Source organism: Festucalex cinctus, chromosome 9 (genome assembly GCF_051991245.1).
Source record: "Festucalex cinctus isolate MCC-2025b chromosome 9, RoL_Fcin_1.0, whole genome shotgun sequence".
Classification (NCBI taxonomy): Eukaryota; Metazoa; Chordata; class Actinopteri; order Syngnathiformes; family Syngnathidae; genus Festucalex; species Festucalex cinctus.
Window position 1 is genome coordinate 717485 of NC_135419.1, and position 12246 is coordinate 729730.

A 12246-nucleotide genomic window follows, 5' to 3' on the forward strand; every position below is an offset into this window, starting at 1 on the left:
TCATGCTTTTAGTTTTGTTTTATTGATGAAACATGGGGAGAACAAAGGATGATGTGGTGATTTTGTGTTCACACTTTTGGTGGGGGCTTCATTCAAAATAAAAAGAAAAAAAGACAAGGGAAAAAAACTTTACAACCATCTAAACTAAAGATGAGACAAGTTGAGGTCAGGCTGCAAGCCCTAAAAGAAGAAGAAAGTCACAATATTATATTAAACACACTGGAAAATACTTTACAAGACTATTCCTATCTAATTTGCATCATAAAAAGAGCAATGGCTTAGCAAATTATATTTCTTGATATGGTGAATTAGTGGGTTTTCTTAGCTGTAAATTATAATATCCAAGTGATTAAAAAATGTCACTATATGCGCAAGTTTTAATTTTATTACTAAAAGAATGTCACAGAATACGGGGGGGGTTAAAAGCTTATTACAATAACATACATTGAGAAAAAAGGCAATTTCAAAATAATAAAAGTCAACTTACAGATTTGATCAGAATTTACATTAAAGTCAACGCTATGGGAATTCATATTTCTTTAATATGGTCCATTATATATATATATATATATATATATATATATATATATATATATAAAAAATAAAAATAAAAAGTCCATTATATGAAATAACTAATGAAATAACATGCAATTTTAGTATTGAAAAATTTTTTTTTATTAAAGAATAATGTCATGTTACTAGAATAAATTTGTATGACAACATAAAAGTTGAAACTGTTAAAGCGCAAAATATAATGCATACCGGTACAACATTCCCAGTGCAGCACCGACCGGCATCCGGGTGGCGATCAAGGCGCGCCTGTGGTTTTCTGAATCTGCTCTTTGAGGATGAGGATGCTCTGCCTCTGCTCGGGGGGCAGCATAGCGATCTGTTCCGGGGTCAGCTGGAGAACTTGCATGATCAAGGCAGCCTGCAACGGTCACCCAAAACAGATCAATACCATGTGGTGGGTGGCACGATGCGGTGCCGGCACTCACAGATTACATAGTACAAGGGAGAAGTGCTTTTGGAACTTGGAAATATTCTGCTTGTATTTTAGTAGTATAATACGAGATTTAAGAAAAGGTTTACATGAAATAATAATATTCATGTATGTATTGTTCATTGGGGGGGAGTTTCTTTGAGCCAGGAAAACCCCTAGATAGAAAAGAAAGGATCCCTAAGTGACTCCCACCTTCTCCTGGTCTTGTGAGGAAACTTGGTTCTGACCCGGACTGAAGCCGCCGCCTGCTCCTCCTGAAGGAGGCACTCCCGAAATACCGGGACCCTGTAGAGGAAAACATGGCTGATGTTTTCCGTGTTTATCAGACGTGTAATGATTAGCCAGGCTAGAAACACAATTCCGTTTACAGGTCAACCAAAAACCTTACACATTATTTCCATTCTTATCTACAGTACAATACAAGCATGTGCATTACAACTCCTATGCATAAAAAAATGTCACGTGTACCATTTGATGTTTCATACACTGTTCAAATTTGTACATTTAAACTGAGTCAATACATATCACTGTTTATTATAATATACTTCTACCAACTGATCTATCCATCATTCATCTATTATAGGGGTGGAGAAAGTATGACCCAAAATTGGTTAAGTAAAATGTTTTTAGTTTTTTTTCCGCCCGGTAATTAATTTATCCCATTAAGTAACTGTACGAAGAAATTGAAATCTGAATTTCAAATTCCATATTTTTTGGGGCAATTGTTTAATGAATTCTATTTAATTATAAATAATACCATTATAAATGAATGTCACATTTTAACATTAGCAGTAAAATACATTTTATGTGTTGAATACTGTAAACAAACACTTAATGATACATACATCCATACATATTACAATTAGAAACATTAAAAAAAAAAAAAAATCAAAATGTTAAAAAAAATAAAAAAATCAAAATGTGTCATTAACAGAAATTATTTCAAGCACTGTATTTAAGAAATATTTTGTTGGAGGTGTTTGCATATTATTCGGTTTAAAAAAAAAATAAAAAATGATTATAGGGTGGGTGTGCTCGTTTGCGTTCATGTCACACTGACTCAACAAACAATGGAGAAGAAATCTAAGTTGAACCTTCCACCTGATGAAAAGACAAGATGACTTTCACCGATGAAGACAAAGAAAATGTTTACCGGCCGTGGAGCAAGAGGCGGGTTGGGGCCCATGTTGTGGGGGATGGGGCCTTGCATTCCTACCGCCATGGGAACCCTCTGGCCTGCCACGGGGCCGCGGGCGTCCATCGCTCTGGGATCGCGGCCTGTGGGACAGAGCGGAAATTGCAGGAAAAAAAAAAACAGATGACTCGCATGTAATATGGTGTGAACAAACAAGAGGTTATTCGCATGATTTTATAACAATTGACTTAAGTCGAGTTTCCTGGTGCTTACTTGGCATGCAAAGTGATCAAGTTCAACACACAACCCATCCCCCCCACTCCCCCAATTAATTAATTCTTCTAAATTTGACAACCCATAATGACAAAACTAACAAAACAAAAACAAAACAAAACAAAAAGAAAAAAGAAAAAAAAACAGATTTGAGATTTTTGTGATTTATCCAGCCATCCATTTTCCTGATTACAAATTTTAAAACATGGGGAATCACAAACACATTCTGGAAACCATTTTGCCATCATTTTGTAGCATCTTGGTGCTTAGGAACTATGCTGAAGTGAACTGTGGAGTTTCTTTTAGACAAAAATAGGCAAGTCTAATCCTGGGACCTCAAGGAACATCGAAAGTATTCCACAAAAGCTTTTCAATAAAGTAGAGACAAAAAGTTTAAAACTATTTGTGAGTGTTGTGTTCAGAATTCTTAGTAAATAAATGAGTCCAATCAATTTAGCAGTAAGACTGTCACGCCGAAAAAGTCAAGTGTTGTGCATACTTTTTGAACTCGGACACTTCGGCTTACCTCTGGTGTCCATCGGGGGACCCCGCTGCTCCATCATCGGGGGCCCTCTGGGGTCACCCATCATGTTTCGCGGTTCGCCCATCGGCGGGCCTCTCATGTCCATGGGTGGTCCTCGCATATCCGGTGGCGGTCCGCCTCCCATGGGGCCCATGTGCACTGGCGGCGGTGCGAGCGGCGGAGCGAGCGGCGGAGGCGCTCCCATGTAGCCTCGGCTGGACACAACGTTTTGATTGGTCAAGTTTGGCCGAACCAGATGCGAGCGGACTATTGCAAACAAATTACAGCCGGCGACTGACCCGAGCACACCTACTGCTAAATCGCTGCCACAAAAACAACAACAACAAAAAAAACAACAACAAAAAAACAAACAAAAACAAAACAAAAAAAATCCCAGACATTATCAGGGATCAACCGTCAACTTCCGACACTTTGTAAGTCGTTCAGTGGCATCGTTTGGTGTGCTGCTTATTTCACACGCCCGTATACTCACTTGGGGTCAATGGTGTCTCCCGTGACCGACAGCAGGCTGCCCCCCCGGGGATCGTTGGGCCCGTCACCCAGCAGGCCTCTGGGGGGAATGCCGCCCCCTCCTAAAGGAATAACAAACAAAAATTAAAACGTGCATAAAAGACATGATGACAAGACGATACACTGGCCGGCCAAAACAAGTCACCACACATTTTCAAATTTTAAACAAGGATTGTATAGTATTGGTCGTTGATGCTGTGCTATTACTGTACTGTAATATGTCATTTTTCATGCAGAATAAACAATATATGGCTGTCTGTCAGTATTGTTATATGGAACAACTGGACAAATGGCAGCTCCTATCTAAAGAAACAGCTATGTAACTCGTATCTTCACCGTATGTATGTGGAAAAACACGCTAAGGAGATTACGGTAGTATATGAATTTATTTTTGTTTCAACTTCAGCTTTGGTGCTATATTTGGCCACTTTTAACCCCTCTAGCAACTTTTGTTAAAGTGCCTAGCAACTAACTCCCATTAATAAAGAGACAACATGAGTAGAAACATTTCCATTTTGGTTTGTGTAAGACGAAAATAGAGACTGGTGGAAGTCAATTGCACTTAACATTGCCCAAAGATAACACACGTGCTCATAAGTAGCCTACACATGCCAATCGGTAATTTATAGCAAAACATTTCAATAGTCCAAAATTCAAATGTTTATCAATTATAGGGGAAGTCAGGCAAAATCTCTCTTTACAATTATGTTGGATGTACCCCACTAAACACCACATTCTGATTAATTAATATTCCATTGTGGAATATGAATTAAGAAACAAAATCCACCTGTTTTTATCCATCCAAACAGGTGAGCTGTGATTGGTCAGTACCAGGAAGACATAACCAAAAGTAGTAGTAGTCATAGTAATAGTAATAATAATAATAATAATAATAATAATAAAAGTCATCTTTTTTGGAAGCAAGCATCAAGATTGGACACTCTGGAACACTGGAAATGGAAACGGGTCATGCGGTCTGACGAGTGGCGTCCACGGATGATCAAATGTGTGGCGGAAGTGTGATAAGGGCAAGCCTCAGTTGAGCAACATTAGGCGGGAAACCCCCATAAAGCGGCCACATGGCCAGAGGAATAATGAAGGAGCAGGTTTTTACCAGCAATTGACTTCCCTATTGTGCAAGCATTCATGAGGCAATTTTGACATGGAATGACCAAGATACACGTTATATACACACAACCGTTGGACGTCATAAAGCAAAATAGGGCATACCAAAACTACCGGTAAGTGTGGGGGCTTTTTTTGGGCCAGGGCAGTGCATTTCGCAACTAATCACACAATGACAGGTGGAATCAAAACAAAAAGAGGGGAGGAACAATTGGGCTTGGAAAAGCACAGATAGCAGCCCGATGTCACAACAGCACACACAAATGAAGAACATGAATGATGGTTGAAACACTTCTTGCTGAGGCAACTACTGTCGTCTTGGCTAAGGGAACATTGCTGCCAGAAGTATGCATGCAAATGTGAAGCGGCAGGTATGTCAGTGTCAGGTTGCTTTTTAAGATTAATTACGCCTTAAGTGGCAAGAATGCAACAACCTGCAGCAGGCTGTCAAGAAGAGACAACAGGCTCCTCCTTGTCACTCACTGAGACGCCTTCAACAATAAAAGCTCACCTGTTTGTTACAAGTTTCAAGCGTACATTTGCAACTTTTATAAAACTTTGAAAAAATAAAATGAAAATATGGGATCCTCTATTGCCCAATACGTTCAAAACACAATCCTGGATTAAAGTAATCCAGCAACGGAAAGAATAATCCATTTTATTTTGGCACACATTTGGGTAAAGGCGTAGATATGGAAAAGATGTCAATTTCTCAATAGTAATAATGTATTTTCCATGAGCATGTTTGGGTTGGGTATAAATGACGCTGTTGATCCAAACACGTTTAGTGACGATAATGATGACTTTAGAGAAGCCACCATCTGTATAAACTGATTATGAAATTATCTTTCCTCTTATCCAAGTCTCCAAGATACAGTATAAAATTCTAACCTTATGTAGAGCACTTTGTATGCAGCCTGTCTGACAGTCTCACTGTGCCACACTTGATCTCTCTTCAACTCTCTGGCATCTCCATGTGAGGTTCCGCACCCGTGACATGAGAGAAATGCCATCATGGCGCCAAGAACCTCGCCCAGATTCGCAACTCCAAATTGTGTTACAGTTCCTGTTACTTTGTAAACAAGTCCCACTGTGCCCTTGACTCGCTTTATTCAGTTCAGGGGTGGCCCGCATTCTAGAACTTTGCCCATTGAGCATTTACAGTACATTGTAAAGTCCTGCAATATTTGTTGCATTCATTTTTTTCCCCCCTAAAGTTAATTACAAAGTACTGTGATTAAATCTTTTTTTTTCATTGCAAATCAAAAGGGAAAACATGACACATTACATACACATTTTGCTGTAATTATTTGAATAATTTGTGTATGATAAATTAAACTTAGTAAAATAAATATAATTATTGTATTAAATAATTAGTTAACTTATTTATGTGACAACTTGAGGTGGGATTCTGACAAACATCACCAGTATTAAATAACTGATTTGCTGTAAATTAAATCAACTATAAATGATAAATAATTTAAACATCAAAACTGACTGGTTTACATATGCATTTTTTTGTTGTAAATATCCCCTGCGAGTGACATGGCCCACCAGTCCATTTTACAAATTTAAGTGTGGCCCTTGAACACAAAATTATGCCCGCCCCTGCATGATGCGACCTCACGCCACAAAAGAGTTTGCAATGTCGAGCATTCTCCACTCCAAAGCTGATTGCAGTACTGACTGAGGGAGGGGGCGGTGATACCTTGAGGCCGCTCGATAGCAGCTTGTGCAGACGATCCTGTGGGGGAAAGCTGGAGGTTTCCTGAGCCAGCGTTAAAAGGTGGAAAAAAAAAACAGGAGACAAGACTCAAAAGAACAAAGCGGCACTTGAAAAGCACTGGGGAAGCGTGCATGAGACAGAATCAATTCTATGTGGTGAATGAGGATATTGTGGTTATGTGACATGACCAGTGGCGCTACTACTATTATTATTGTTATTATTAAGGGTGTGGCGCCCCCTAGGGATCTCAGTGAGAAATGACATGTGCAAAACATGCACCAGATGAGCTGCAGCAGATTCCTTCCTCTACCTCCCAAAAACTGTTTTGAAAAAACACTCAATCACAGATAGAGAGAGCTTCTGTGTATGAATTTAAAGTGCCAAGTCAGTTAAGATGATATGACATCAAACAAGCAACAGCTGGAAAGCAAGCGGCCCAACTTAAGGGAACAAGCAAAGCACATTCGCTAGGTGTAGAACAACACGATTCACCAGATTATTACCTGGAGGGCCGACGGGGCCCGGGGCCGGCACTGGTCCAGGTCCAGGTCCAGGCACGACACCCATGTTAGGAGGCTGCATCATCGGAGGCGCGCCATTGACGTGCATCCCAGCCTGATCGCGTAACAGGAAAAAAAAAAATTATAGAATGTTACCACCCAATAAGTGAATTTCCACAAAGTAGGTTCGCTGCACGTTAGATGAGCGCGAGGATGGAAGAACACCCTGGTTTCTGCCGTTGGCCAGTGTGCAACGAGGGATCCTGGAGGTTGAAGCACCGTTAAATGATTTTAAACTAAAAAGGAAACCTTTCCTCACTCAGGCTGAGGTTGCTGTGTTAGCGCATCTGCAACACAGTCTTGGTATACTCAGATGTTTAAAAAAAAAAAAAAAAGAGGCTTAGATAAGCGCTTTGGACAAGATATGGTGTAGATAAAGCGCTACACAAGTACGATGACGATCATATTGGATTTTTTCATTTTTTATGACTGACGTATTTTTCGGCAAAAGTACAATTAGTAAACCCTTCGAGTTGATTTGGGACTCGCTGGTTCGAGAGAGACTAGAGTACAGGGCGCGGGTGTTAACATCAGCGTTCTGCTTACCACCGGCTGCTGCTGTGGGGCTGCCATGTTTGGCAGGGCAGACGCTGGATTGACCGGCGGGGCTCCTCCCCCTTGTCCGCTTGAGATGAGCGGCTGAGTTGTGTTTTGGCGGTGGAGCATTTTCTGTCAAGGGAGCACAATCCTGAATAACTGCACAGAAGAGTAGCTTGGGAAGACATGTGGAGAGTTGGTCACTCACCAGGGCAATCTCCGGATCCACGATGCGCATGACCACCTGGGCCTGCAGCAGGGCATACGCCAGCTGAGGGTTCTGCAGCAGCATGTTCCTCGCTTCTTGGGGACTGTTTTGGACACAAAGCTACATAGGAAGGAAAACACATTTTTACAGCCGATATCACTACAAGTGTGTCCCAACTATTATTGAGCAACAGCAAATTATTTTACATACTGTATGTCATGGATCATATATACATAATGAAATGATCTTAATTTACCCAGAAATGTGCGTATTCAGTGTAAAATGTGTGCCTGTTCAGTTGAACACAAAGCTATTACAGTGGTAATTTGACTTGCGGATGACCTGATTAACAAATTTTGAGATTTGAGCAGTTTTTTTTGTTTTGGTTTTTTTTTGGTCTCACCAGCAACCATTTTTGTTTTAATCGCTAGATGGTGGTAACGATCATCACAATAAGCAGCAGTTTGGCAGATAGCAAACAATTCCTCAAAACAGAACCCAAGTTTGCGTTCCAAAATGTCTGCTCTAAATTAACATGGCCGACTTCTAGTTCAATTTTGGACATGGGTGTTTGAGACAGACATATCAACCAGATGACATGTTGGTTAGTGAAACCAGCCCAGAGGGGTAATTTTTTTTCCAACTTTTCCCCGGCTGCTGCCTTTTTCAAGGGTTGCTTTCAGGACCAATAAAATACAAAACTGTTCATCACGATACACATTTGCAAAATTGTGCGTTTTTGGACATTGGGCACCCAAAAAGGCAAATTGTCACGCAACTTTGTCCCTGATTAGTGCAAAAACAAGAACATCTAAGAAGAAACGTCACCTTCATCTGTTTCATGAGTTCAAACATCTGTTCAGGTGGCAGACTGGCCACAGCCCGGCTGATGGACTCGGGAGCCTCCTCTGGTGCCACGCTGTCCCCAAATGGAGACTCAATGATGGGGGCTCCTGTTCCCAAACCTGTTCAGATATTCCCCAAATCACCTCACAGCCGACTCAAAACACAGAGCCGTCATACCACCTAAGCGGTGGCAATTTTAAAATGCTTACTCTTAAGCTCTTCCTTGTTCTTCTCGCTGGCTGCGTTGTCAACACGTAGGGCGCGCCCATTGAACTCTCTGCCGTTGAGGTTGCGCATGGCACTGAGCGCAGTCTCCTGGTCTTGATATTCACAGAAGCCATAACCCTTTGGTTTGCCTGTCTCCCTGTCATACACTAACCTGAAAAAGCAAAAACAGTCCTGACCATCAGCATTTGTCTTTTTAATGTAACTATACAAATAAAGTGGTGTCTTGCAATGCAAGATGAATCTAATTTGTTCTGTGACCACGCTCATAACTCAAATCATCTTTTCCCACTAAAATGAACGGAAAAACCCATTCATAAAAAAATGCTGTAATCTGTATTTTAATGAGGAAAAATAGCACTCATTATATTGAACTTTGTAAAAACAAAGCAACTGAATAGAATTAAAGAATTAGACAGATGATGTCCATTGAGCAGGTGTTTATTTTATTGCAAATGTCTGGGCTTGAGACAGCGGGTCTTTGTGCATGTTCTCATTTTTTATTTGCATTTGCCCATTTCTTCCGTTCACTACACGGCTGAAAGTGCGTCGACTACATGTTGCCCTGGCCTAAAGGCTTACAAAGAGGAATGATTGAATGATACTCACCTGAAGCTAACAACAAGTCCAACTTCAGAGAAGATGTCTTTTAATTGCTCTTCGGTTGCTTCATAAGGAATATTTCCCACTAAAACATATACATATATGTAATTACAACATACGTGCCTCTTTTTTTCCCCCGCGTCAAAAGTTTTGTTTCCTTCTTTGGCGTGAGAAAAGCTGGCACGAGCGTTACATCCTGTGTTAGCTACCTAGCTAAGACGAACCTTCACGAATGTAATATTTATAACAAATATTTTACAATCCACAAAAATAAGGATGAAACTGACTTACCAAACACCGAGCGTAATGAACGGTCGACGGCCGGGTCTCGATTACCAGCCACAACCGCCGCGGCGGCAGCAGCAGCGGCAAGGGTCGCCATTTTGAGGGGGACAAAATTGAATGGGACACCCGGAAGTAGCTATAGGACAATATCCGGTTTCCGGTATGTAGGAGTTTTGCGATGAGGCATAGGTTATTTAAATAAATAAATAAATAAATAAATAAATAAATAAATAAATAAATAAATAAATAAATAAATATAATTCTTAAAAGCCCAACATCAAATCATGAATGCCAAAAATAAAACCATACAATTAAATTGAACTCCATGTTCAAACCCCACTGTGGTTTCACATTCAAATGAAACAAATATCCAGATACGATTACCTATAATGTGAGTGTCTTCATTTTTAGGCCTACACTATATTCAGCTAATGAGAATTCTTGCTACTTTTCCTGGACCCTCCAGCACAGCCCAAAAGGCTTGAAACCGGACACGAAGCATGTTTGTTACAACTAACTAATAATCTTTGTTTCTTTTCTGACCTCTATTCTGACCTACCCTGCCTGTAATGTACCGATAATTGTCTCACTGGTGGATGTTAGCATAGTTTTGCCTGTGTTTCACTCATACCCTACTCATTCCCTACTAATGAATGAGTTCATCAATGCTGCATTGCTAAGTGTAGTGTGAAAGAGCCTCCTTACTAAAATATTAATACTAATACTAAAATGGACTAATATGTGGTGGAACAGACATGTAATGGCAATAAATTTATGCCCCCTTAGGAACTCAGGATGTAGAAATCTGTGGTCACGGTTCTCCTACCAAAGTCAAGAGGAGAGATGCACATAATTACGGTTAAAACAATTACAGGCGATCCGATAACTGCATTACAAAAAAATTCTGAGCAAGATCTTTCTTTCGAAGCATCACTGGGATCATTTTTTCTACATGGACTAATGTTACTACAGGTGCACACCATTCCGTGTAGAAATACGTTGGCACAATGGTGGACAGCCTTAGAACTACCACAACAGCATGCATACGGTTGCCAACATACAGTAATGTATTGACATTAAATCATTTAATATAGCCTACCACCGCTACCTAGAACTATTTTTTATAATGCCCCCGCAACTAGTCAAGAATAGGTGCAACTGCCTGGTGCACTTTCATTCCCTTAACACGATGAGTTAGTAATGCCATGCTGCCACATGATAATGTTTTCAACGGACATTTGGCCACTCATTTATACGGTGGATATTACCAAAGTGACAGTAATTGGGATGAGAGAGGAAGAGTGTGAGAGGTGTGGCGCAATAAAGACAAACCTCAAGGTTACTTGGATTTTGGGGGATGAAAACTCTTCACTTTTAATAAATATACAAGGAAAATAACACAATCATCGATGCCCCTCTTAGTAAACCATATTACTCGTGCTACAGTTTTGTTCTGAGCCATTGAACTGTACATAATACAACGGATCCTGTAAAGTTAAGTGCCTCCTCTTGCGGTTGCAGAATTTGCAATATTGTCAGAGAAAAAAAAAATTTCACCTCAGACGCCTCAAAAAACACATGGGCTTGGATATCAGCGTACCTCACGAGACCTCAATCCGAGAAGCATCAAAGGATTGACTGTGCACGTGTGTTTTGCTTTTTCTAGGGCTTTCGCTTTATTGCAAGAGAAGCAGGAGCCTCAACCACAGATGATACGATAACTGAGGAAGAATGGAAAACATGCCATTTACCAAACGATATGTAAAGTGAACTCTCACTTGACCCCGCCTTTCCCCTGCTCATTTCTCCTCCTCTTCTGAAATTGTGCACTGAATGGTTTTGACCTTCTTCTTTTTTTATGACAAGTAACTACATTTCCCATCATTCCCCAAGAATGACCCCCGACCCCTACCATATTATCTCTTCTACTTATGGAGGAGGGCAACTCCACAAGGGGGCACACATTCTCTATACAAATGCCCATGTTTACAGGAAGTCATGATACAAAAAGAAAACCTTTTCACGTAGCACGATTAGGAAAATGCGATTGCACATCATCATATGGGTCGTCACTTTCAAGGCACTGTGTCGTTGTACTGTAATTCATTTACACTTCACAGTGGTTAAGTTCTTTTCACACGTGTGAAAAAGTTCATGTTAAAAAAAAATGAGATGCAAGACGCAACGAGAACCACCTAAAGAAAATCTCACAATTTATGTACTGAAGTTGTAAGTGACTGTGTCACTATAAAGTGATCATTGTGCACATGGTGATTCTTGGCTGAGCTTATCGCTGGTAGGAAAAAAACTGTAAAAGAAGACTAAATTATTGGGCATTACTGTAAAATGGGGTCAACCCATCGATAATTTACTAAATAAAATGGGAAAGAGCATCGCTTTCACAAGGAGATCCTCAAGCTATATGACACAAAACATACCAGCTACTAAAGGAAGTAATTCAAACACGAGTCAAGGCCTGTGCAAACTCAGTCCTGGAGGGCCGGACTCCTGCAGGATTTGGATGTTTCCTTTCTCCAACACAGCTGATATATGATCAGCTCATCAGCAAGCTCCGCATAAGCCTGATAACCATCCTGTTGATTGGAATCAGCTTGTGTTGGAAGGGGGAAACTGCCCAAAAAAAAAAAAAAAAAAATGTAAAACTA

General features: G+C 40.4%; 1 protein-coding gene across 2 annotated transcripts; it reads right to left on the reverse strand.

The window, feature by feature from the left end:
* Positions 1-3: 3 nt before the first annotated feature.
* cstf2 (cleavage stimulation factor, 3' pre-RNA, subunit 2) lies at positions 4-9733 on the reverse strand. 2 transcript variants are annotated; one of them, XM_077531618.1, is made up of 14 exons: positions 9587-9733; positions 9302-9380; positions 8677-8846; positions 8450-8586; positions 7622-7741; positions 7423-7545; positions 6820-6931; positions 6299-6358; positions 3428-3527; positions 2938-3149; positions 2157-2281; positions 1196-1288; positions 763-931; positions 4-180 (listed from the first exon to the last, which is right to left on the reverse strand). In XM_077531618.1, exons 1-13 carry the CDS (start codon positions 9675-9677, stop codon positions 809-811), a joined length of 1545 nt encoding a protein of 514 aa, XP_077387744.1. In that variant the 5' UTR covers positions 9678-9733; the 3' UTR covers positions 4-180; positions 763-808. The 2 variants fall into 2 exon arrangements, with proteins under 2 accessions (XP_077387744.1, XP_077387745.1); XM_077531619.1 differs by lacking the exon at positions 6299-6358.
* Between the last annotated feature and the right edge of the window lie 2513 nt (positions 9734-12246).